Source organism: Oryctolagus cuniculus, chromosome 5 (genome assembly GCF_051225735.1).
Source record: "Oryctolagus cuniculus isolate XC-2025 breed Fujian yellow rabbit chromosome 5, ASM5122573v1, whole genome shotgun sequence".
Classification (NCBI taxonomy): Eukaryota; Metazoa; Chordata; class Mammalia; order Lagomorpha; family Leporidae; genus Oryctolagus; species Oryctolagus cuniculus.
This window is the reverse complement of record NC_142871.1, coordinates 38,862,841-38,890,013: the sequence shown is the minus strand read 5'-3', so window position 1 is coordinate 38,890,013 and position 27,173 is coordinate 38,862,841. Positions and strand designations below refer to the sequence as shown.

Here is a 27,173-nt window from a genome sequence, read left to right as displayed (position 1 = left end):
GATGCTCTTTTTACATATGTATGATTTCTCAGAGAGCTTGTTGAATAGGAGAGCCAGAACAAAAGCAGGAACATCAAGCATACAGGCTTTAGAGAACTGGTAAAGAGACTGTAGGATTCCAGATTATTCAACACTGTCCCAAGGTGATGCAAGGTGATGAGTGACACATTGAAAAATCATATTCTTAGGTCAAGTAGGATTCATCCCCATTGGGAATTTTTTCTTTGTCGTATAAAGCAAATATTGTAACAAAAAGGACTTTGAAATCTTAGTTGAAATATTCACTCACTCTAAGCAACGTGGGATCTGTCAGAGGCAAGGCATTAAGCTTCCTTCAGGTGGCAAAGGGTTTAGAGTATCTCAAGAAGGGGAACCTTTGTCCCTGCTCTATCAGGGACAAGTCCAAGCCGAAGAGTCAGGGAGCCAAGATGGCAGGGAGAGCCTGAAATGAGAGAAAGCAAAAGGGGAGGGTGGGAAATGCTGGCCTCTGTCTGCAGATAGGTCCCACAGGCTTCCTTCTTTTGGAGGTTAGCAGGGGCAGGCTGACACCCTATTTGCTGGTTCACTCTACAAATGCCCAGGAGCCAAGAACTCAATCAAGTCTGCAGAAACCCAATTACTTGGCACTACCACTGCCTCACAGGATTTGCATTAATAGGAAGCTGGAGTGAGGAACCAGAGCCCAAGCCAGGTATCAAGCCCAGGTACTCCAGTGTGGGATGTGGGCATCTTAATTAGTGCCTTAATCACTAGGATAAGCAAACCCCAGACCCAAGGATTCCAGTTTAAACTTGTAGAGTGGATTCAGCCCTCAAAGAAAATACAGAATAGGCAATAAGGAATATTTATCAAGGGACAGGCCCATGCTGTGTACTGGGAATAGAGGAACCATTAAAAGACAATAAAACGGGCCTAGGCTAATCCTCTGCTTGCGGCGCCGGCACACCGGGTTCTAGTCCCAGTCGGGGTGCCGGATTCTTTCCCAGTTGCCCCTCTTCCAGGCCAGCTCTCTGCTGTGGCCGGGAGTGCAGTGGAGGATGGCCCAAGTCCTTGGGCCCTCCACCCGCATGGGAGACCAGGAGAAGCACCTGGCTCCTGCTTCAGATCAGCGCAGTGCGCTGGCTGCAGCAGCCATTGCGGGGTGAACCAACGGTAAAGGAAGACCTTTCTCTCTGTCTCTCTCTCTCACTGTCCACTCTGCCTGTCAAAAATAAAAATAAATCTAAAAAAAAAAAGACAATAAAACAGACAGGATTCTGTTCTCAAGGTCAGCTCCTGTCTTGTTTGTTGACAAACTTCACTGCAGTTTCCCTGCAAAGGGAGGCTTCCTTCAACTTCAGCCATAGAGGGTGTGTGCCTTCTACAGAAAGGGACCCCTGAGAGCTCCAGAGCCTCATTTGGGAGAAAAGCTTAGGACACACGGTGAACTAAAGGGAGAGGGGGGAACTCGGGGGAAATAAGGGAAAGTTCTTAAGGAACATGCTAGAGAAAGGGAAGAAATAGAAACTGGGGGGTAGGGACTAGTTTATAGAAAAACAACATAATGTGTTAAAGACACATTAGCATGGGTCTGGGGTTTTCTCCTGGATATAATCAGATGAAATGAAATAAAATTAAGAATGGAAATTTTTGTTTAAAAATAAAAGATGTGTCGAATTGTTATTTCCTCTGTCCACACAGTTAATGAACAGTCATGGTAGAAATGGGTTCCTGATCTTCCCTTTCTCTCTATGTCACTAGCAAGCATTTTTTTATGAACAGTCCTTATATGGAGAATGGAATATAGCAGGCTGACATTATTTCAATGATAAAATATTTTCTAATATTTCTAGAGATGTATATTATAAAATATTTCTTTAATAATTGTATAAATCTTTCTTCAGCTTTTTTTAAAAGATTTTATTTATTTATTTGAGAGGTAGAGTTACAGAGAAAGGCAGAGGCAGACAGACAGAGAAGACTTCCATGCACTGGTTTGTAACCCAGAAGGCTACAATGGCCAGAGCTGAGTATCTGAAGTCAGGAGCCAGGAGCTTCTTGCAGGGACTCATGTACTTGGGCCGTCTTTCACTGCTTACCCAGGCCATAGCAGAGAGCCAGATTGGAAGAGCAGCTTCCAGGACAGGAACCAGTGCCCATATGGGATTCCAGCACCACAGGTGGAGGCTTAACCCACTATGCCACAGTGCTGGCCCCTCGGCAGCTTTTTTTAAAAAACTGAATTTGATGAAGTAACCTAGGAAATGCTTATTCTATTGTAACGCAGATATTAATACCCTTAGGTTTCTTTTCAGTCCCCAAATGAACTTGTTCTATCTTTTAGAACTAATAAGTAATATTGATAATAGCACCAGGGGGTACCTTAAAACTGTATTTTGTAGTTTTTCTGTATGAAATACTTGGAAAAGTGTGACAGTGCACTAGTCTTGTTAGACCCCAAAGGACTTGTGCAGCCATTGGTAGGGCCAGAACAAAATTATAACATGGGCCTCTGGGAATTAGCCAGTGGGCTTCCGGGAAAAGGCAGTATGTTTCAAGGGAGGGAGGCACATGAACCAGGTCACAGAGAGCAGAACTCATGCCAACAAGACCAGCAAGGAAGAGACGTGAGGCATGCATTCACCTTTGTTCTCAACATGTGATGGAAGGAAACCAAAGCCAGGAGGTCATCTGGGGGAAAAAGTAACTGGGGAATACGTGTTCCTTCTTAAAATGGTCAAGTTCACAGTGTTTCTAAACAACATCCAAATCAAAGAGGCAGGCACAGACCACAGTGTGCAGCCTCTGGGCGTGAAGTCTCTCAAGAGTAGGCACACTGAGTGAAGTGCAAGGTCATATGTCAAGCCAAAGGATTTGAGTAAATCTGAAGTGTTGTGTCTTTTAAAAACTAATACACCCTTGGAAGTATAATTTTGATCATGAAATTTCTAAGAACACATATCACAAAGAGTTCTTTCAGTAATATTTTATGAGAATTTCACAGACTTAAGTATCTAAAGATAAAAGGTATTGAAATTCATTAGCATCTTTGATACAGGATGATTTTCTAATATCTATCTCTACCACAGCACTAAATCAAGACAGTTGGTTACAAAGTTTCATGTGTCCCAGAAGCAAATTCTGATACAGTATGTAGCATACTATTAAGTGGGTATTGAAATCCTACTTCCTTTTCCTTTTCTTTCAAAGAAGGAAAATGGGGGCTGTGGACATCAAAAATCAGTGTCTCTAGGAAGTTTAGGGTTTGGGACAGTCTTCTTGGACACTCGATCCCAAATACATAAAAGGCAGCCACAAGAACAGCCACGGCTGTGACACAGTCGTCTACCTTTGTGAGCCTCTCTTTGTCTAAATATAAAGAAATTTCACAAGCGTTGATGTTGAAAGGATTTTTAACTTCCAGCACAGGCGTGGACACTTGTACCTGAAAAAAAGAATGGAGTCACTACTGTATGATACATAAAATAGCTAAATAATACGACATCCCCAAACTTAACTGTGGTGTTAGAGTAAATGAACTGGTTGCAATTGAGCATATTTATGAAGATGATAAAACATACTTCAAAACAGACCACTGTCTGCTTTTCCAACAAATTACCCTAGGGAGATGTAAAATGCCAAGCAGTGGTCATTAACACACTACATACCTTCTCATTGACACTGACAAAGAGACTGGGGTCATCCCCAAAAACATTTGGGAGGAGTAAACACGTGGCCATCATCTTCATATCTGTTGAGGCAAAGATGTTTAGAGGCCAAGGAAAATAAGTTTTGAGCAGCTGTAGGCAGAGCTAGTACTAGAACATCTGGATTTGTAAAATGATTACTTTCCACAGAAAACAAGCTAGCCTTCTCAAATCAGTGTTCCAAGACCTCGTTAAACCAACATCCTCTTCTAATAAACCATTTGACATCTCCTGTCTGCCATCCAGATCACTGCCAGGAGAATAATTCTGTACTCTGTCCATTGCCAGGATGATTTTATCATGCTTCACCCTATGTTTTATGTCGTAAACTTGACAGGTTACTAGCTCCCCAAAGATAATTTTAACAGTGTTGAGTATACTTTATAAATCTCTCTCTGCTCCTTCTCGAAAAAAATCTTTTCTTTCACAGTGGTTGTTTCATTGAACTTCACTCACTACTAAAGTGGAGCTTTTCTAAGTATTCTGAATTATACAGATAACTTAGACCTGTTCACCCCAACCCCAAGGTTTACTAACATTTCAGCATGTCTTCATCTGTGCACTGCTTTATTTTTTCTTGGAATGCAATGCTGATTGGATGGTCCACCACTGAAAGAGAAGTCAGTATGTTTTCTGAATAGGATTCCAAAATGTGCCTTGTTTTCTTGTAAATATCTGTTCTTGTAAGAAGTTGGATTTCTCTGAACATCTGATAAAACAAAAAAATCAATGGATATATCAGATCACAAGTAATTGTAAGAAATAGAATGAAGGAAGTAAATAACTCTGGAATTATCTAATCTTCAAATGTTAGTTTAAAATACATACTAAGTATTTTTTAGAAACCTTAAAGGCAAAACAAAGACTTGGCATGGGAAGAAAGAATAGAAGTCTAAAGTGAGCAGGAAAAGATAACAACTGGACATTGCAAAATTCTAAATCTATAGATGGAAAACTTTGGGTGCAGAATCAACTAAATGAAGTGTCCAAAGTATACATGCATGCATTGACGATGTGGGTCATGTAGCCAAGATCCTAGGATCTTACATTTCTTTAGGGCAACTTCATGGTTATGTTTTGACAGTGTCCAACAATAGAGCAAAAAAAAAAAAAAATTCTATTAGATTTTAGGAAGCAACCCCTGAAAGGTACCTCAGCATAGTATCTTCCAAGTATCTTACCATAGTATCTTACCATGCTTCAGAGATGGTAAATTCAGATGAAAGCAAACAGTGGGAAAGCAATATAGGTGCTGGAGATTTGACTGGAAGCTTAAAGAGAAACCTCTACAGAACCTCCTTTACCCAAAAGCACCTGCTCCTTCCCCTGCCTAATTCTACCACACAGAGAGCCCCATCACCACTGCTCCTCCCCCACTTTCTGTCAGAGTGGTAGTATCAGCTTCTTAACCACCCACATCAGTCTGAATTAATTTAATCATCACTGGGCCCTAAAACTTCAGGTGAAGGGTCACAAACTATTCATTGGGCCTCAGCATTCCTTGAGTATTTTGCTAGATCGTTAATTGCCCCAAGGTTAGGTCTGAAAGCTGCGTTGTCAGAAAGCTCGAATCCCATTCTCAAAAAGACATCGTGACTGATCAGGCAGCCCTAGAGGCTACTCATCTAGATTAACATCCTTAGAAAGTGCTTCTCTCAGCACTGAGACATGATCAAGGTGAACTGAAGGTTCACACCACTTTCCTTGGCCCTCAGCCCATGAAACGTTTTTAGCTATTTATTTTGAAATGACCTCTAGTTTACAGTTAAGTTGCAGAAATGTAAAGGAGAGCTCATGGAATGCCCTTCACTCAACTTTCCCCAGTTTCTTATTTTAAAAATTATTATTAATTTATTTGAGAGTGCACTCTTGGTTCACTCCACTCCACAAATGTCTGCAAGGGCCCAGGTCAAAGCGGGGACTCAGGACCTTAATCCAAGCCTCCCACATGGGTCACAGGAACACAGTCACTGGAGCCATCCCCACTGCTTTCCAGAGTCTGCATGGACAGGAAGCTTGAATCAGGAGGCAGAGCCAGGTATCAAAACCTAGGTACCCCAATATGAGATGTAGGCACCTTAACCACTAAGCTAAATGCCCACCCCAAATCCCAATTTCTGATCCACTTGAAGATAAGATGCAGACATGATGCCCCTTTATGCCTTAGTTCTTTCTGTGTATTTCCCAAGTACAGGGACATTCAAAATCAGGAAACTCTAATGCAGACCCACTCAGATTTGCCAGTTTTTCCAATCGTGTTCTTTACAAGTCCAGGATCTACATGTAGATAGGAATAAATGTCAAAGGGATCACATAAATAAGACGAAATGTCTGCTAATAACAATAGATAGAATTAAAAAAGAGAGAATGATCCAACATGGGAAGCAGGCCACACAGCAGACTCATAGAATGACAAATGCCATAAACAGCACTCTGACCTCAGAATCAGCCCTTAAGGTATTCAGATCCGGCTGAAAAGCCCATGAGAGTGTTTCAAGCATGGAAAGCCAAGACACTGTGGCAAAAGAATGACTTACATGAAGGATCTCTGTGAATGAGATCCCAGTGGAAAGATCGCAATAACGTGCCTGTCACCTAGTAATCACTCATTTGTTCACAAATGACGCTGTTTTTAAAAGCAAACATGTAATAAACTCTTTTTTTTGGGGGGGGGGAAGTATGTAAAATGTTCATTTTCAATTTGGTCAATTGCATCTACAGAATTTTTCCATGAAATGCGGACATGTGTAAAAACTTTGGTGAAGCTTTCCTTATATGCCTACAGCTAAAATCACACTATAGTTGTGATAAGACTCTAGAATGCTCCTCCCTTAATTAAAGTAAATGGAAGAATATTGGAGTTACTCAGTAAAGTTTTATATTTAAGGCCACTTCATAAAATGATTTGTGATGATGAAGAGATTCTAAGTTGGATTCTAGCAGTTCCTTAAAATGATCATGATTGTCTAAAAGCATGTAAAGGAAAATGAGTCACATTGCCAAAATCCCCCTACGTAATGACACCCCACCACCACCAGCAGCAGCAGCCACTACAATACGCCCAGTAACAAGGAACTCTCATGCTGAAGTCAGCCAGTGACTGTTACCCAAATTTGCTTCCTGAAATCCATGCCCACTGGTCCTAAAAACAGCCCCTGGGGCCTCATACCCTACTGAGATTCTCACCCAGTGTCTTGTTACACTGTCCCACTACCACTCCAAGAAGAGAAGGGAAAAATCATTGTGGACCCTGTAATCAGAATATTATAAACAAATAAAGATACCTGATAAGGACACTTCAGGAAAGGAAACATTTTAAGGATGTCCTTCAGAGGTGTTCCGCTTCTGATCATCTTTCTTCTTATTCCCAAGGTCTGGCTCATCCTCTTGTCAATTTCTCTCCAGTCCTTTTCTGTTTTCACGTATTCTTGCTGGAACCAGTTAATATGTTCATCTACTTCAGAATCCGAACTAACAACTTCTTCCTACAAAGTATTTCCAAAATATGTGTCAGTGAATTCCATGTTTCAAGTGGTGGTTTGAGACTTCGTGAAAATTTGAATCACAGGCTGTCATTCTGCACTCAGTAATGCACTACGGTGAGCACCATCATTGTGTAGTGACACTTGGCCTTGAATGTGGTTAACAAAGGAACAGTTTTTAATGAAAACGAATGAGCTAATTACTTACCACTGGAGTTATAATCTCTGCTCTTGATAGACCCGAGAAAGTTACTTTAATTCCTGAATCACCCATGGATATGGAAACCCAGATTATTCAGAAGCTTCACACGTAAAAGGAATGTTTCTGTCAATTCACTTAAAATTTTAGAGAAGAAAATGGTAAGAGATACGATGTTTGTAAATTAAAGGTCTGTTATTGACCTTGTTTGTGTTTTTCCTTTACAGTGCCTTTTTACGGCTGCAGTGCTATGCCATGTAATGCAGATTCCAAATCGTCATCGTCATCAAACTCTCAGTTATGTTCACTACACACTGCGTACATTGGAAGCATCTCACATATTCCTGTAGAAAAGCTAAGACAATCATCTCTGAGCAAACAAGCAAGAAAACTATTTCTAGAAAAATTAGTTGAGCAGACACCTGGCTGAACTGCACTTGAGTGAAGGTGGACCCACTGCTAGCTGGCCAGGACATAAACAGATGTTACCTGTAAAACACAAAAACACGAAGGAGTCTAAAATGCTCTAACATTCCCGGTTTTTACAAATGCACTGGGAAAATTTCAAGTAGATCTACTTTCTGTGAATGCCAGATGACTAGTGAGACATATATTAGTGGAAAATTTATTAGAAAAATATAATTCACCAGATTACAACCAAATTCCTATTTAATTGGAAGATAAAAGTCTTTCTACAACAAATATATCAAGACCTAAGTGTTTTTTTTTTAAGACCCAAGTGTTTTATTAGACACATTTTACTTAACTTTCAAAACAGTTTTCCAAACTTATGCAAATTATTTCAGGGAATCAAAAGTTAAAATACTCTGCAACCTATTTTTTTTTTTATTTGACAGGTAGAGTTATAGAGTGAGAGAGAGAGACAGAGAGAAAGGTCTTCCTTCTGTTGGTTCACTCCCCAAATGGCCGCTACGGCGATCTGAAGCCAGGAGCCAGGTGCTTCTCCTGGTCTCCCACGGGGGTGCAGGACCCAGGCACTTGGGCCATCCTCCACTGCCTTCCCGGGCCACAGCAGAGAGCTGGACTGGAAGAGGAGCAACCGGGACTAGAACCCGGTGCCGCAAGGCAAAGGATTAACCAAGTGAGCCATAGCGCCGGCCCCTCTCCAACCTATTTTATAAGGTCTGTATGACCCTGATCCTCAAACCAGAGATCAGTATGAGGGGTCCCCTCATTCAGAAACAAAGTCATACAAACCAGGAACCAGGAACACCCGTTCTAGCTTATCCCAAACATGCAACAATGTTTTCACAGCAGTAAAGGAACTTGAATAAACTAAAGAAAACATGACTGCATTACCCATTATATTTCATATCCTATCACACTGAAATCTCAATTTTAGAGCCACCATTTCTGAATGACTTGGATCATTAAAGAAGGTTTTGAGAAATGTGAGTTCTTGGAATTCTATGATTGACTTGAACTATCTAAATCTGTGTCAACATTGCATCCTGTATTAACCAATTAAAGATGAAAAATATACTCATTTTAAAAGCTGCAGAAAACATTTTATAAAATTCAACATCCCTTTGTAACAAAAGAAAAAACTGTCAAAATAATAAAAAATTTTAAAACGTATAGTTATCTACCAAAAACCTGGAGCTAACATGACTTAGATAGTGGAACTGAACTCCTGAAGTTCTTAGCTACACTCAACAGGAGAAATAGAAGTGCAATATTTGGAAACATAGTAGAAAAATTATTGTTTATTTGTGATGTGATTAAGAGAAAATTCAATATGATGCACATATAATTTATTGTAATTGAATGTTTTTCAGAGCAACTAAATACAACATCAATACATAAAAACATACTAAGAAACAAAATACAAACTTTTACGATTGTGAAAATGTATATGTAAGGTAACTAGGACTAAAACTAACAAAAGATGTGCAAGGCTTTTGTGGATAAAATGAAAAACATATTAGAAAATATTAGTGGCCGGCGCCGCGGCTCACTAGGCTAATCCTCTGCCTTGCGGCGCCGGCACACCGAGTTCTAGTCCCGGTCGGGGCTCCAGATTCTGTCCCAGTTGCCCATCTTCCAGGCCAGCTCTCTGCTGTGGCCCGGGAGTGCAGTGGAGGATGGCCCAGGTGCTTGGGCCCTGCACCCCATGGGAGACCAGGATAAGTACCTGGCTCCTGCCATCGGATCAGCGCGGTGCGCCGGCCGCGGTGGCCATTGGAGGGTGAACCAACGGCAAAGGAAGACCTTTCTCTCTGTCTCTCTCTCTCACTGTCCACTCTGCCTGTCAAAAAAAAAAAAAAAAAAAAGAGAGAAAGAAATAAAATATTAGTGACCCCTACGTAATGGATAGGTTCATCATCTTCACAGAAAGGCTGTCACAGGAAAGTGGCCTTTCTACAAATCGGTCTACAACTCCACAATATTTGTATCAAAATCCAAAATCTGTCAAAACCCCAAAATGACTTTTTAAGAACATGGTAAGCTAATTCTAAAATTCATATGAACTATTTAAAAGCTCAAGAATAACCAATGTATTCTTAAGGAATAATAATAAGACAGTGATGGGAAAGTATCAAGATATTTGATAGCTATATAAGTTAGGAAAGTTGGTCTTCATGCAAGTATAGCCAACTTTACTGTGGAACAACATAGCAGAGCTTGTGGGTGCAGTGACACAAACAACAGATAGCAAGGTGCAGGAAACTGTTACCCAGAGGAGAAAACAAATCCAACATGGCTTAAGAACTTAGAGACAAAACCTTAAAATTTCTTTGAAGGAAACCCAAGAATATTTCTTAATTACTTCATTATAAGAAAGGATTTCCTCAAAGCATTATAAGAGAAACGATTGATTACTCCAACAACATTAAAATCATAAACTTGTCTTTGTCAAAAGACAGCAAAAGGAAATTTAAAAGGCAAGATGCAAACTCAGAGAAGATGTTTATAATAGACACAATTAGTAAAGTAGTAGAATACAGAATATATAAAGGACTCTTAAAAATAAATAAGAAAAGGGGAAACCTCATAGGAAAAATTGCAAGACAAGAACAGATATTTTACAGAGAAGGAAACATGAATATTTCATGAGCATATAAAAAGTGATGAATTTCATAAATAATAAAGTTGAAAATTAGATAGCATTTAAAATAAGCTACAATTTAACTTTATTTAATATTCATTCATTCATTCATTTGAAAGGCAGAGAGTTACAGACAGGGCCAGGCCAAAACTAGCAGGTCAGAACTCAATCTGGGTCTGCCACTTGACTAACAGGGGACCAAGCACTTGTGCCAACCCTTGCTGCCTCCCAGGACACTGAAATCAGAAGTAAAGAAGTCAGGTCTCAAATCAGGCACTCCATTATGGGATGCCGGAGTCCCAAGTGGCAACTTAACCACTGTGGCAAATGTCCACCCAAGATACCATTTTATTTCCAACAGGTAGGGAGAGAAATGTGATAATAACAAGTGCTACTCAGGGAGCTTAAATGGCTGCAATCATCTAGAAAAACAATTTGGCACTGTGTTGTAAAGTTGAATATTTGCATGCCTCATGAGCCAGCAATTCCACTCCTAAGTGTAAATCCTTGGATAAGGATTGCACATATGCACCGAGGCACACATAGGAATGGTCGCAGCAGCACGGCTCAGGACAGCCAAGCCAGAAACAAATCAAATGTCTGCCGACAGGACGATAGCCAAATAAACTGGCTTTCTGTCAAAAAATTATTAAGTCAGTGAGAAAATGAATGTACTATACAGCTCAATGTAGCAGCCTAGATGAATTCCAGAGACGTTACATTGAGTGAGAAAAAAAGAAGTTGTCGGAGACAACAGATGGTTTCCATATCACTTCGTAAACCTTGAAAGCAAGCAAAACTAAACTATATTCCTTGGGGATTCATGCTTAGGTGACAAACTCATTTATTAAAAAAACAGGTGAATGATAAAAAAATTCAGAGTAGCAAAATTTTTAGAAGCAGTGAGTTTGGGGGGGAAATGGAAGATGGGAAGAAAACAGGTGGATATGATGGTACAGCCACCGTGCCAATTCTAAAACTGGATTTTGGGCTCATACTATTCATTTTGTGTCATAAATTATATGATATTTATATATATATTCATTTTTTATCAAATGCACACAATGACAATTTTTAAAATAAAAAAGCCCTACCTTTTTTAAAAAGTAAAGGAAAATATGTAAAAACAGCTTCCACTACAGAAATAAAATGGAAACTCTGATTTCTGACACTGACATTTACAGACTCTTATATACACGACGCATTGCCCTCCTCAACCCAGAATGGAAGAAGAGTTTGTAGAAGTTCTAGCTGATTGGACCATGGGACATACACAAAGTGGTGGGTTGTAGTCTAGGTTCAGGTAACCTTCTTCAGCAGGAGGTCACACTAGAATCCAATATTTTAAAAAAATGTATACTTTGTTACACATGTGGTTAAGGATCTACATGTGTTTTGTTAGAGCTAGAAGGAAGCTGGACAGTGATTGGTCCACGCCTCTCACCTTACTCAAAAGCACCATCAGATCCTCCAGAGGAAGGGACTTTACCAAGTGTGGAGATGGCAAGGTGCGGGGGCTCTGTTGGTGCAGCCCCACTTCTCTAGGAGTAAGGATGGCCTTGCTCTGACAGGCTCATTTCCTTCGTCCTGCCTATTGAGATGAGGGGTCGTGTATGAGGACTCTCTCGATCCTGCAGAAGAGCGGGGTCAACTACTTGGTATTTGTCTCAGTGGGCAAAGAGTAAGGGCACGTGGTCAAGAAAGAGTGAATGGAAGACAGAGAGCAGGGATGAGATTACTCCAGGCCAAGGAAGCCATGGAAGGGGAGTGACTGGTGAGACTTTTGACTTGACAGGAATCTGCATAAATTAATCAGAATATGAACATCAGTTGGGTCCAAACAAACCTAATAAAGAGCCAGCCTGTCTATCCCAGCACCACAGCGACCTACAGCTTCAAGGGAGCTGGTAGGAATAGCAGAGCTCAGCTCCAGCCAAGCTTGAGTGTAAGTTGACAGCTGGAATAGAAAGACAGAGGACAACATTTTACAGTTAGATTTTAACAGAACATTGTGACTTTTTCAAGAAGACACAGCCTGTTTAAAAATATAACTTTTTATCTCCCCAAAGTGAATAAAAACTCACTGTGACTTTTATTAAGCACAATTTTGTTCTATATCTTGCAATCTGAATAAGTTTGCAACAAATGTTATAAAAATTCAATCACTGTTACAAGTATACCACTAAAAATCTACTTTTTAGGCCTTATATACACAAAGGTCCTAAAATGAAGATTTGGGATTGGAACTTCTGAACATCACCAGCAAATAGCTGACCATGCTCCCTAACTGTAGTGTGTCATCTCACACATCTCTGATTCCTCTAAGGGGGTGATCGCTTGATTCATCCAGTACAGTAACCACCAGCCATGTATGGCTTCTGGTTGCCTTAAATGTGACTCATCCAAATGGAAATGTGTGCTGGAAATACTACACTTCAAAGCATTCATATAAAAATGTAAAATGTCTCATTGGTAATATTTACAGTTACTACAGGTTGAAATGACAATTATGTGGATATATTAAGTTAAATAAAATATAGCATTAATGTGAATTCCACCTACTTTTTTTAATGTGGCTACTAAAAATAAAAACTTAGGCACGTGGTTCATATTATTTTTCTGTTGAATAGTGTTGTGTTAGGTACTAGGGATTTCCTTATACCAAATTGGAATTGTCCTCATTTTCAATTCTATCATTGTCAAGTTGACTTTGGAAATTATGTCTCCCCTGCAGAACTTGAACAGTCTCTTGGCTTGGTATTCAGGCATATGTTCCAGTCAATCAGCCGGCAAAGCTTCACCCATGCAACCTTGCCCCACATTGCCAAGTGCACAGCTGACTTGTAAAACTTCACAGTATTAGTAAACTTGCCACCTGCTGATGGCTGTAATTGCATTCCAGAATGCAATTAACTGTCAACATTTTTCTGCAACTTTTGCTGTCTTGTTCAGTATTGTACCATGAGAGAAACATCTGTTGAAGAGGCTATAAAAATAATTAGCATTTACACAATTAATTATTAATGTCTCTGGTACAGTAAGCAACTAACAGTAAATGCCATGAGAGAAAGCCAAAGGACTTACCCTTTGGCTTGGTAGTTTCTTCCATAACTTTCAATTCCATTTTATTTGTAAGCTACAGAAGGCTACAACACCACTTCACAGTCAAAGCCATGGGGTACATATATATTCAATAAGCAGAAGAAGAGAATGTGTTAAGAGGGATGAACTATAAACATCAGTATAGTGTTAGTAATTTAATGCCTGGTAGTTGAATGGTTGATTGATAGACTAATTAACTGATGTAGCAAATATCTGGAAGGATTTGGGATATAAGCACACCCTAAATACGTTTATTACATCCCTGTGTCACAGTCCTGAGTATCCTGTAGGTTGAAAGAAAACAAAGGCAGGAGGGAACCTTCCTAGTGAAACTGCCACGGGGCTCCAGCACGTGTTTGATAGGACATTTCACACCAGGAGGGGGGAACTTGCTTCCTTCATGTTTCAGGCTCTCAGGAGTGTCCTTAAAGTTAAGGTCGCAGGGCTGGCACTGTGACATAGTGAATAAAGCTGCCGCCTGCCATGCCAGCATCCCATATGGGCGCTGTTTCTAGTCCCGGCTGCTCCACTTCTGATCCAGTGCTCTGCTATAGCCTGGAAAAGCAGTGGAAGATGGCCCAAGTCCTTGGGTCCCTGCACCTGCATTGGAGACCAGGAAGAAGCTCCTGGCTCCTGACTTCAGATTGGCATAGCTCCAGCTGTTGCAGCCATTTAGGGAGTGAACCAGTAGATGGAGGGCCTCTCTCTCTCTCTCTGCCTCTCTGTAGCTCTGACTTTCAATTAAATAAAATAATTCTTTAAAAAAAAAAAAACTGGTCACAAAGGAGAACACCTATTCCTACTAGTGAGGGCCTGGAAAGAGTTTCCAACTGAATTAGCTGGAACAATAAAAACAAGTATGCTTTACTTAGAGTTCAACAAGTTTTCCTACATGATGCGTGCTTTCATTATAACATTTGGCAATACTTCTCATAGAACACTCATCCCCTGCCAGATACACATATGTTACCAGGACACAGACTATGAGGTCCCTGGGGATCCTCAAAATGTGCTTTTTTCACTTATGAGGCTGACACAGGGAGAGAAGCATCACGGAGAAGCAGATGCAAGGCCTGAGACACTGTGCTTGTTGGGATGGGCAAGGTTATGCTGCACCAAAGGAACCCCCAGACCTTATAGCAACAAAAGTTTATCACACACATGGTATGCCCCTAGTAGGGCTACGCTCCTCATCCTCCTTAGCCAGGGAGTGGCTCCACCATCTTGAACATATTCAGCCATCGTTAAGAAAGAAAGCAGGCCTAGGGGAGGAGCAGACTGACTTTCTGATGCTCAAATCTTTCCTGCTCCCATTTCATTGGCCAAAGCCAGGTTCACAGCCACATCTAACCTCAAAGAGTGGAGAAGTACAATCCTGCTGACTGTTGGAGTAAAAGAGGCAGTTCAGTTGGTCAATAAATATTTCACACAGTCATTCTGCCTCTAGGTTTCTTGTTATGTAAGAACATAGCTTTCCTTATGGCTTTGGCCTGCTTGAAACAAGGTTTTTAATTAAGTTCCAGCTCAAACCATATAAATTAAGATGTCAGAATAGCCAATTCCCAAACCAGGAAACAGTTTCCTGAAGGAATTTTATATCCAGCAAAACTACTCTTCAAAAATGACGGCCAAATGGATACTTCCAGGTAGACAAACTTGAGAGAATCTGTCACCTGCAGATCTGCCCTACTGGAAGTACTACAGAGCCCTCCAGGCTGAAATGAAAGGCTCTTAGACAGTAATCCAGAGCCACATGAAAGAGTAAGGAGCAGAGTCCAGTCACTACATGCTTAAATGTAAGAGCCACTATGAATGTGTTTCTATCAGTAACTCCTTGCTCCAACTTACTTAAAAGACAAGTGCATACATAAATAATTACAAATCTGTGTTGATAGGGATACACTGTACAAAAATGTAACATCTGACAATAACAGCACAAAAGGAGGGGCAGGCAGAGTTATGCAGAAGTTTTAGGGGCCAGCACTGTGGCACAGGGGTGGAGCCACTAGTTATGATGGGAGCATATCATATGAGCCCTGGTTCAAATCTGGGCTGCTGCACTTCCTACCCAGCTCCCTGCTAATGTGCCTGGGAAAGCAGCAGAGATGATGCAAGTGCTGAGACCCCTGCCGTTCTTGTGGGAGACCAGGATGGAATTTCTGGTTCCTGGCTTGGGACTTGCCTAACTCTGGCTGTTGTGGCCATTTGGGGAGTGAACCATCAGATGGAAGACCTCGCTCCCTCTCTCTCTCTTCTCTCTCCCTCTTTCTATGTATAACTGTATTTCAAACAAATACATCAATGATTTTTTTTAAAAAAAAGTCTGATATGCTATTATAATGAAATCAGTGTTGATCCAAACCAGATTATTTTAGACTGAGATGTCAATTATGACCCTCAGGGTAACCTCTAAGCAACTCCAAAAATGCAGTGTAAGAAACAACATGGGAAACTAGGATAGTACTTTAGAAAACGTCTACCTAACATAAAAGAAGGCAACAACAGAGGAATAAAAGAACAAAAGAGAGATAGCATTTAGAAAAAAATGGGAGAAAACACCTAAGTCCTACCATTTTTAGTAAATACATTAAGTGGCAGATTGGATTTTAAATTGTCCTAACTATAGCCCATCTACTAGAGACAACACTTTAGATACAAAGACAGAAGTGGGCTGAAAGGAAAAAGAAGGGGAAAGATAACACCAGGCCAACAGTACACTCCAATGAGTGTCCTAATATCAGACAAAACAAACTTTAAGAATATAATTGTTCAGGAGACTGGCTTCAGATTGGCCTAGCTCTGGCCATTGTGTCCATTTGGGGAGTGAACAAGCAGATTGAAGACTTTTCTCTTTGTCTCTCCCTCTCTCCCTCTGTAACTCTACCTCTCAAATAAATAAATATATCTCTTTTTTAAAAAAAAAATAGCTGGACATTTGCAAAATACAAAACAATTTTTTCCAAAATATTTGAAATTATCATTGGTTATTATCAAAGTCAGCTTCATTGCCCTGAGCAAAAAGTCTGATAATTTGTTGAGAATTCTACCACCTGAAAAGAACTTTTGAAAAAGAACTTCAGAAAATAAAATGCATGCACTAATCAAAAAAACATATTAAGGGAGGCCAGCGCTGTGGCATAGCTGATGAAGCTTCTGCCTGTAGTGCTGGCATCCCATATGGATGCCAGTTCGAGTCCTGGCTGCTCCACTTCTGATCCAGCTCTCTGCTATGGCCTGAGAAAGCAGTAGAAGTTGGCCCAAGCCCTTGGGTCTCTGCACCCACATGGGAGACCTGCAGGAAGCTCCTGGTTCTTGACTTCGGATCTGCACAGTTCCGGCCTTTGTGGCCATCTGGGGAATGAACCAGAGAAAGACCTCTCTCTCTCTCTCTCTCTCTCTCTCTCTTTTTCTCTGCCTCTCTGCAACTCTGCCTTGCAAATGAATAAGCAAATCTTTAAAAAAAAACATATTAAGGAAGATTTTAAACATTTCAAAAAGTATGTTTACATCCTGGCTCCTAACTTCGGATCGGCACAGTTTCGGCCTTTGAGGCCATCTGGAGAGCAAACCAAGGGAAGACCTCTCTCTATCTCTCCCTTCCTTTCTCTCTCTCTCTGCCTCTCTGTAACTCTGCCTTTCAAATGAATAAATAAATCTTTTAAAAAATATTAAGGAGATTTTAAACATTTCGAAAAATAATGTTCACATCCTGATGCTTCAAACAGGAATCTGCCAAGGAATCCTAGAGGAAGAGATTCCACACAAAGCCTGGACATCAGGCCGCGAGTACTGGGGGTTAAGTCCAATGCCCCACATACAAAAGATGCCACTGCCCCATCCCAGGGCCAGGGCAGTAGAAGCAGGATCCCACCGTCAAGCCTTCTCCATTCATTGCACCAGGTCCTCCATATGCACAAGACAGAGCTTGTCCTGGCACTCCTTATACTTAGAATCTTCTTTCAGTACAACACTCCCACCTGGATGCAGCAGCCCTAGCCCGAGCTGTAATTCTCCTATGAGAATGTAGATACTACAAAGGGGTCCCAGGGGCTGAGTCATGGGAAGAGAACCCACGTCCTTCTCCTTTTCCTGAAAATCATTATGAATCTGCACAGAATACGCCACACTTGAGGGACTCCTGTGACACGGTGCATCTCCCTCTCGCTATTTGAGAACATCTCCACCCTGAGTGCTAGTGACAGTAAGTAATTAGAACTAAGTAGTAAAATGCAAAGTGAAATGATATAAGAATTGAAGAATGGACTAATGGAATAAGAAAGAGTACCCAGAACATACCCAAGTCTATTTGGGAACTTCACATACAATAAAAGTAGCACCAGAAACCAATGAGCAAAGGGTGGATTATCAGGAATCAGTGTCGAGACAGTGACTCAGAATATGGAGCTCTTTAATAAACAAAGATGGAGTTCAGATGACTTAAAGTTTTAAACATGACTGTTGACATTATAAGCTTAATGAGAAAGAGTAGGAGTGTTTCTTCGTGACATGGGGCATGGGAAAGAATGCTTTCTACAAATCAGCACGAAAATGATGCCAACTCATTAAAGATGGGCAATGAATCTAAAGAGGTAATCTTCTAGAAGAAACTCAAAAGGCTAACAGATATGTGAAGAGGTGCTTAACATTCATTAGTTATTCAGGGAAATGCAAATCACAACAAGAACAAGATTACACTTTATACTTTAATAGACTTGGCAAAATGCAAAGGCTAGATAACGCCAAGGGTTGGCATGGGCACAGGGATGTGTACTGCTGTGAGATGGCCAAGTCCTTCTGGAGAGTAACTGGTCAAATTAAGTACACGCATGCCTTGTGCTCCATCAGCTCTGCTTCTGGATGTACAACTCAAAGAAATAATTCACAGCTCCATAACCGGCTATGTGTGCTCTCTGCACTACAGTTTATGGTGGGGAGGAACTGGACTCAAGGCAAAGAGCATTCTACAATGGCTGGAACTGATGGACTAGAAATACACATAGCAACATAGAGGAATCTTAAGAGTGAGTAAGAAAGTGCTGTGGTGCAAGTATCTCATATAGGTGCCAGTTCAAGTCCAGCTGCTCCACTTTGGATCCAGCTCTCTGATAACGCATCTGGGAAAACAACAGAAGATGGCCCAACCACTTAGGCTCCTGCTCCCACATGGGAGACCTGGAAGAAGCTTCTGGCTCCTGGCTTCAGATCAGCCCAGCTCTGGCCCTTGCAGCCATTTGGGGAATGAACCAGCAGATGGTGGATCTCTCCCTCTTTGTTTCTCTCTCCCTCACTTTTCTCTCACTCTGTAACTCTGCCTTGCACATAAATAAACAAACACTTTTTAAAAAAGAAACTGAAACAGGAACAAGGTATAGAATACCACTGACATTAAATCAAGTATATATCATTAACCCTAAATGACAGACAGATTTTTGGAACACTTACAAACAGAAAGATACAGATGAAATACTATAGAATGGTTGCCTGCAGGCACAGGTGGGGAGAAAGGTAGATAGGAAGATGAATAAAAAGAATACTTAAAACAAGAAAAATGCCTAGTGCAGGATAGTAACGAAGATGTTCCATGAAGTGATGAATTGGATTCACTCAACTTTCACCCCCACTCACATACACACAGTGCGAAATATATTCCAGCTTGTTTCCATGTACTGACATGCAATTCCTATGAATTTTTAAAATCAGTGTTTTAGGACATCTGCCATTCTATGAGTCTGCTGAGTATCTCACTTCCCATGTTGGATCACTCTCCCCTTTATTTATTCTATCGGTTAGTGTAAGCAGGTACTAGACTTGTTTATGTGCTCCCTTTGACTCTTAGTCCTTTCATTATGATCAATTGTGAACTGAAATTGATCACTTGGACTAGTGAGATGGCATTGGTACATGCCACCTTGATGGGATTAAATTGGAGTCCCCTGGTATGTTTCTAACTCTACCATTTGGGGCAAGTCAGCTTGAGCATGTCCCAAATTATATATCTCTTCCCTCTCTTATTCCCACTCTTATGTTTAACAGGGATCACATTTCAGTTAAATTTCAACACTTAAGAATAACTGTGTATTAATTACAGAATTAAACCAGTCATATTAAGTAGAACAGACAAAAAAACTACTAAGAGGGATAATGTATTAAGTTGTTCATTAACAGTCAGGGCTATGCTGATCAAGTCACCGTTTCCCATAGTGTCCATTCCACTTCAACAGGTTTCCTTTTTGGTGTTCAGTCAGTTGTCACCGATCAGGGAGAACATATGGTATTTGTCCCTTTGGGACTGGCTTATTTCACTCAGCATGATGTGTTCCAGATTCCTCCATTTTGTTGCAAATGACTGGATTTCGTTGTTTCTTACTGCGGTATAGTATTCTAAAGAGTACATATCCCATAATTTCTTTATCCAGTCTACCGTTGATGGGCATTTAGGTTGGTTCCAGGTCTTAGCTATTGTGAATTGAGCTGCAATAAACATTAGGCTGCAGACCACTTTTTTGTTTGCCAATTTAAATTCCTTTGGGTAAATTCCAAGGAGTGGGATGGCTGGGTCGAACGGTAGGGTTATCTTCAGGTTTCTGAGGAATCTCCAGACTGACTTCCATAGTGGCTTGACCAGTTTGCATTCCCACCATCAGTGGGTTAGTGTCCCTTTTTCCCCACATCCTCGCCAGCATCTGTTGTTGGTAGATTTCTGAATGTGAGCCATTCTAACCGGGGTGAGGTGGAACCTCATTGTGGTTTTGATTTGCATTTCTCTGATTGCTAATGACCTTGAACATTTTTTCATGTGCCTGTTGGCCATTTGGATTTCCTCTTTTGAAAAATGTCTATTGAGGTCCTTGGCCCATCTCTTAAGTGGGTTGTTGGTTTTGTTTTTGTGGAGTTTCTTGATCTCTTTGTAGATTCTGGTTATTAACCCTTTATCTGTTGCATAGTTTGCAAATATTTTTTCCCATTCTGTCGGTTGTCTCTTCACTCTCCTGACTGTTTCTTTTGCAGTACAGAAACTTCTCAATTTGATGCAATCCCAATAGTTAATTTTGGCTTTGACTGCCTGTGCCTCCCGGGTCTTTTCCAGAAACTCTTTGCCTGTGCCAATATCTTGAAGGGTTTCTCCAATCTTCTCTAGTAACTTGATGGTGTCAGGTCGTAGATTTAGGTCTTTAATCCATGTTGAGTGGATTTTTGTGTAAGGTGTAAGGTAGGGGTCTTGCTTCATGATTCTGCACGTGGAAATCCAATTTTCCCAGCACCATTTATTGAATAGACTGTCCTTGCTCAAGGAATTAGTTTTTGAGCCTCAGAATCAGCCCTAAAGGCATTCAGATCTGGCTGAAAAGCCCATGAGAGTATTTCAGGCATGGAAAGCCAAGACACTCTGGCAAAAGATCTCTGTGAGTGAGATCTCAGTGGAAAGAACAGGTCTTCAAAGAAGGAGGTACCTTTCTCTGAAGGGAGGAGAGAACCTCCACGTTGACTATGACCTTGTCTAAACAAGATAAGAGTCGGAGAACTCAGAGGGCTTCCATAGCCTTGGAAACTCATGACTGGAGCATAGGGAGATTACTGATGCCATAGACAGGAGTGTCAATTGGTAAAGTCAACAACAGGAGTCACTGTGCACTTACTCCTCATGTAGGATCTCTGTCCTTAATGTGCTGTGCATTGAGATTTAATGCTATAACGAGTACTCAAATAATATATTTCACTTTGTGTTTCTAAGGGGGTGCAAACTGTTGAAATCTTTACTTAATGCATACTAAACTGATCCTCTGTTAAAAAAAAAAAAAAAAGAAGAAAAGAAAAGAAAAGAAACTATCAACTCCCAACTTGACTCTCACTGGGATTAAACATGACAATAGGTCTGATCTGATTTCATCATCATTAAAAAAAATCATCTATTATTTTTCACTTTATGTTTCTGTGTGGGAGCAAACTGTTGAAATCCTTACTTAATGTATACTAAGCTGATCTTCTGTATATTAAGATAATCGAAAATGAATCTTGATGTGAATGGAAGGGGAGAGGGAGTGGGAAAGGGGAGGGTTGTGGGTGGGAGGGACGGTATGGGGGGGAAGCCATAGTAATCCATTATTCGTACTTTGGAAACGTATATTCATTAAATAAAAGTTAAAAAAAATCAGTGTTTTAATCATTTATAAAAATTACAGTAACTTAAAAAAGTACTACAAAGAAACTTCAGCAACTTACAAAATTACTCTATTGTTCTGAGAATCTAATTGCATGTGTTTTTAAATACAACATGAAGTATAATAAATGACAATTAAGAAAAGGACATACACTTAGCAATTTATGGGGCCACAGATGATTGGACTTAAGTCAAAGTCAGATGCATGAGACATTGCAGCACCACTGCTGCGCTGACTGCACAACAACTCAAGCAGCAACATGAGTTCTCAAGGATGGAAGGCACTTGCTTTTCTGTTTTATTTGTTTATTTATTAAGAAGGCAGAGTGACAGAGAGAGGGAGAGACACAGAAAGATCTTCCATCTGCTGGTTCACTCCCCAAATGCCTGCAGCAGCCAGGGCTGGACCATGCTGAAGCCGGGAGCCAGGAGCTCCATCCAAGTCTCCCATGTGTGTGGTAAGGGCTCAAAAATTTGAGTCATCATCTGATGCCTCCAGGTGCATTAGTAGGAAGCTGGGTCAGAAGCAGGGACAGGACTCGATCCCAGGACTCTGATATGGCATCCCTAGCAATGGCTTAACCCACTGTACCACACTGCCTGCTCAGGAAATACATTTTTAAGCATTGCAATACAGCCAGCATTCTGCCAGATTGTCCTGGGAACATGGTTTGGCATTCTGACCCATATAGTGACCTGTACAACATGGTGATACATTTCTGTGTCAATGGAACATGAGGAATTCATGTATATTGACTTGCAAATGATGCTTGGTCATTGCAGTAGCCAACAAAACAAGAGTGGAAACAGTTACACAGGCATAGGAGGCTGTGGGAGGCAGAGGGTGAGGGGCGAAGGTTCTGAGGCTTCTGGTCAGACTCTCACAGATTCTGCAGCTGTGTGGGTTATTGAGGAAGCCCACGTGCGGGACCAAGAAGCCCACCTTCCTTCACCAGACCTCCACATCCAGTTCTTTGGGAAAGGAAAGCAACACCAGAGACAAAACAAAGCAGAACAAATGAGGATCTCTTCCCCTCCCTTCTTCCTTCCCAAGACCTTCCTCCGGTTAGCTTAACTCAATTCCCTGTCTCCAAGTGTATGGCCTGATCCCTGCTTCTTGCTGGCATCAACATCCTCCATGTGTGCAGCACAGAGAACCATCTTTTTCTATGTATTGGAAATATTGTGCCCAGTCAAGAAATTTTAATGGATATGAGAGTTACCCAAATGTGTCTTAATCCAAATTATCTTTAATTTTCAAAAATCTTACATGCATTTCAAAGGAGCTATCAGCTGTTCAAGATAAAGACTGGAAATGATTTAGGCAACCAGCATCATAAATTCAATATATAGGAGTTCCCATCCCCTATTCCTAGTGATTTTGCATTTGCTTAATTTCTAAGGATATAAAACACAGAAACACCTGGTTTCTGTAATATTGTAGTGTGAAAATTTCTCATCCTTTATAGCTTTTAGCCTTTACAGAAAATAAAATTATAAACAGGGAGAGGCTATAGTCTTTAAAGAATCAGCAATTTGCAGCTCACAGAGAGAAAAGTAAAAACTTACCAATAAGATGTGTTTGCAAGGAAAAATGCTGCCTCTTCAGATTGAATAATGACCACTTTATAATCTCTTCTTTAGCCAAAGCTGACAGGAAGGCCAAAATTCAATTCCATTGCAACTTAATCTCCTAACTAATCTCCTGGTCCTTTCAATTCTCTGCTCTTTTTGTTGCCAAGTCTCCTACGTGGGCCTTAGCAGAATTTGCCCTGGTGGTCAGGCATGTCTGCAGCACCAGGAGAGAAGAGGCATGGAAAGTGTAGTTCCCTGAAGAACTAAGGCAGCTGGAGAAGCAGCACAACACGTGAGTATAGAAACGGGTTCTGAGATAAGGCCTCAGCAAAAGAGGAACTTCAGTTTGGCCTGGTGTCTCCTGGACTTCCATCTGATCCCACAGCCATGCTTTTGATTTCTAGTGATGGGGACAGCGGCTCTCAGCATCCCAAGTTATCATTCATTAATCCAATGAGTTTGGGTGTGGCATGAATCATAGAAAAAAAGGGAAAACTGGATTTTTAAATTTAACTCTTTTTAGTGAACTGAAAATGCATAATATACTTATGCTCTTTTACAATGTGACTTTCTAAGAATATGAAAGGTATTTTAAAATAAATATCATTTTATCTTATGGTGATTTTGGCTTATAATTGGAATTTAGCAGTCCTAACTGTTGCATTAAATTTTCTGAAGAGTTACACCGCTAAATTTAGAGCACCTTTCAGCTGTTTTATCAATTTATCAAAGAACAGATACAGAATTCTATTATAGTAACTGAGCTATCATTTGAAAAATTCACTGAATCTTATAAATATTGTAAGTATACACCTTCCTATAAAATTTTGCATTATACATGGTACTGGGATGAGTGTTATACAATGTATGTTGTAAATATTCCTGTCTCCTGGAGTTTTTAATTAATACTAATAAAATTGAGGTGACCAAATAGTTTACTCTAGTAATATCAAGTAAATATACCAGGTAAAAAATATTTTTTTACACCAACCACATCCACTAATATAATTGTGTTGGTAGTAAAGAGTTAGGGTTTACATCTTGTGTTGCATTAAAGTGGAGATAGGATTGAGAGGGCACTTGGTAGTTGGGACATCCTTCCTAAGGAGTTTAATCTACTTTGTTAACAAGGGAATTTTACATCTGAAGTAGTTAAAGAATACTTACAGGGTCTCAGATAACCAGGACTATTTCTCCACTGTTGAGGGAACAATCTCCAAGCTTTGCCTGAGACCCTCATTGTGAAGCTCCCCACAGCCCAGTATGGGTTGCAATGGGAAGACTTCTATATCAGCAGGTAGGAAAAGGCCAGTATGGAGTTTTACATTCATGCATAAAGATTATTTCTTTCTTTATAACCTCTACAAAGTGAGCTTTAAAAACTTGTAGGGGCAGGCATTGTGTCTAGTAATTCAGATGAAGATTCAGTAGCCTGTGTCTTATATTGGAGTGCCTGGGTTCAAATCTGGACTCTACTCCCAGTTCAAGCATCCTGCCAGTGCTCACCCTGGGAGAGAGCAGGTGATAGCTCAAGTAGTTGAGTCCCTGCCACACACATAAGGAGATCTGTGAGTCCTGGCTCTTGGTTTCCACTTGGCCTTGTCACAACAATTGTACACATTTGGAGAGTGAACCAGTAAACGAGAGTTCTAGCTCTATTTCCCTGCTTCTCAAAAATATAAGAATTCTTGGGCCGGCACCGTGGCACACTACGTTAATCCTCCACCTGTGGCACTGGCATCCCATATGGGCACCGGATCCTAGTCCCGGTTGTTCCTCTTCCAGTCCAGCTCTCAGCTGTGGCCCTGGGAAAGCAGTGGTGGATGGCCCAAGTCCTTGGGCTCCTGGACCCGCATGGGAGACCAGGAAGAGGCACCTGGCTCCTGACTTCGGATCAGAGTAGCTCCAGCCATTGCGGCCATTTTGGGGGTGAACCAACGGAAGGAAGACCTTTCTCTCTGTCTCTCTCTCTCACTGTTTGTAACTCTACCTGTCAAATAAGTAAATAAATAAATTATTAAGCACTTTTAAAGCCTTCATTCCCACATATATATATATTTAAATTTGTTTATTTGAAAGCCAGAGAGACAGAGAGAGAGAGAGAGAGAGAGAGAGAGAAAAGGAATCTTCCAAATGGCTGCAATGACCGCAGCTGGGCCCGGCTGAAGCCAGGAGCCAGGAGTCTCCCCTGGGTCTCCCACATGGTGCAGGAGCCCAGGCACCTGGGCCATCTTCCTCTGCCATCCCAGGTGCATTAGTAGGAAGCTGGATCAGAAGTGGAACAGCTGGGACTTGAACCAGTGCCCAAATGAGATGCTGGCACTGGAGGCAGAGGCTTAACTCTTTATGCAATAGGGACGGCACCATGCATATTCTTTAAAAACAACAACAACAAAATCAAATTTCTCATAGCACTAAGGGCATCAGGAACTTCCAGGTTTTTTTAAGGATGTGAAAAACAAATGAACATGAGATGTTTAACCATATCTGTTTTTGGAAGCCCTTGTTGGAACTATCATTCACAATATTAGCAATACAAAATAGATTTGCTTGGTTCCTGGCCACATCTCAAAATTTTAAAAGGCATCTTATTTTGTTTTAATGATATTAAATGCTGTTATTCCTTAGTCAATCTTAATCAAGTTGTGAGGACATTTAAAGAATCAATCTTACTTTTATCTGCACGATTTTAATTTCATCAAATCGTATATCATCAAGAGATTTCCTTGTCTGGCCTCGTCGGTGTCCAAATTTACACTTATTTCTCAGCACTTGTTCATCATCTTCTATAGGCCTTCGAACATACTTAAAGCGATCTTTGAGAGCTCGTTTCCATGAAAACTGCACAAGAAAACAAAACAGGCTAGTTAACCTTCAAGTAGATTGGAATAATCCTATATAACCAATAAAATCTTTATTTATCTATCAACCCTGGGTTTGCAATTATTTTCACATGACAGTAATGGAAATAACATTATCTCTTTTTCCATTTATCATGATAACAATCTTATGATGCTGCTATAAAAATTATAATTCCTAAACTATGATTCAGGAAAGAGCTACATGAACATATTTCCCAATGGAATACGGTTATTGTGTAAGTGAACTGGTTCTTGAGCTTTCTAATTCCCCAAAGTGGATATTCTCTACCATACCCTGCTGTCTTTCTGACACATTGCACTTTTCCGGTGGGTTCCAGAGAAGAACTAATGCTGGCTTATGTATTGATGCATTTTCCTAAAAAATTTTCTCCTGCCACCTCTTGAAATTCATTTTGATGAATACTATGACATTCACTTTCCAAATATTTGTGGTGCGTGTACTATTTCAGACACAAAGACCAATTCCTACCTGCTGCCTCCTAGAGGCTCATTAGCAGGAAGCTGGAACAGAAGCAGTGTAGCCCAGATTCAAACCAGGCAATCTGACATGGGATGTGTGCACCCCCGACAACAGTATAACACACAGTGTCATGAAGCTTGTCTTTCTTTTTCCGTTGCTTTTCTTTAATTATTCTTTTTTAAAAAAATATTTATTTGAGCAGCAGATACACAGAAAGAGAGCACCTATCCACTGATTCACTCCCCAAATACCCACAACAAAATTGGGACTGGGCCAAGGTAGAAGCTAGGAACCAGGAGTGTAGTCTGGGTCTCCCACATAGGTAACAAGAACCCAATTACTTGAGCCAACACCATTGATTCTCAGGGTCAGAATTAGCAGGAAGCTGGAGGCAGGAGCCAGAGCCAGGAATTAAATCCAGGTACTCCGATGTGGGATGAGCACCTCTTAATCACTAGGCCAAATGCCTCTTCTTTTTTCCCTCTTTTCCCTTTTCTTTTTTCACTCCATCCTTTCCTCCCTACCTTACTTCCCTCCTTCCTTTTTTTTTTCCTTTCTC

The 27,173-nt window shown here is 40.7% G+C and overlaps 1 protein-coding gene across 2 annotated transcripts in view; it reads right to left on the bottom strand.

The window, feature by feature from the left end:
• Positions 1–2,953: 2,953 nt before the first annotated feature.
• Positions 2,954–27,173, bottom strand: part of SAMD3 (sterile alpha motif domain containing 3) — a 67,064-nt gene continuing 42,844 nt past the window's right edge. For both annotated transcript variants that reach the window (XM_089332691.1, XM_008263665.5), the window contains 5 exons: positions 25,946–26,113; positions 6,971–7,171; positions 4,224–4,395; positions 3,648–3,730; positions 2,954–3,424 (listed from right to left, as the gene is read on the bottom strand). In XM_089332691.1, coding sequence (XP_089188817.1) covers positions 3,089–3,424; positions 3,648–3,730; positions 4,224–4,395; positions 6,971–7,171; positions 25,946–26,113 — 960 coding nt within the window. In that variant the 3' untranslated portion in view covers positions 2,954–3,088. The remainder of the gene's footprint in view (positions 3,425–3,647; positions 3,731–4,223; positions 4,396–6,970; positions 7,172–25,945; positions 26,114–27,173) is intronic.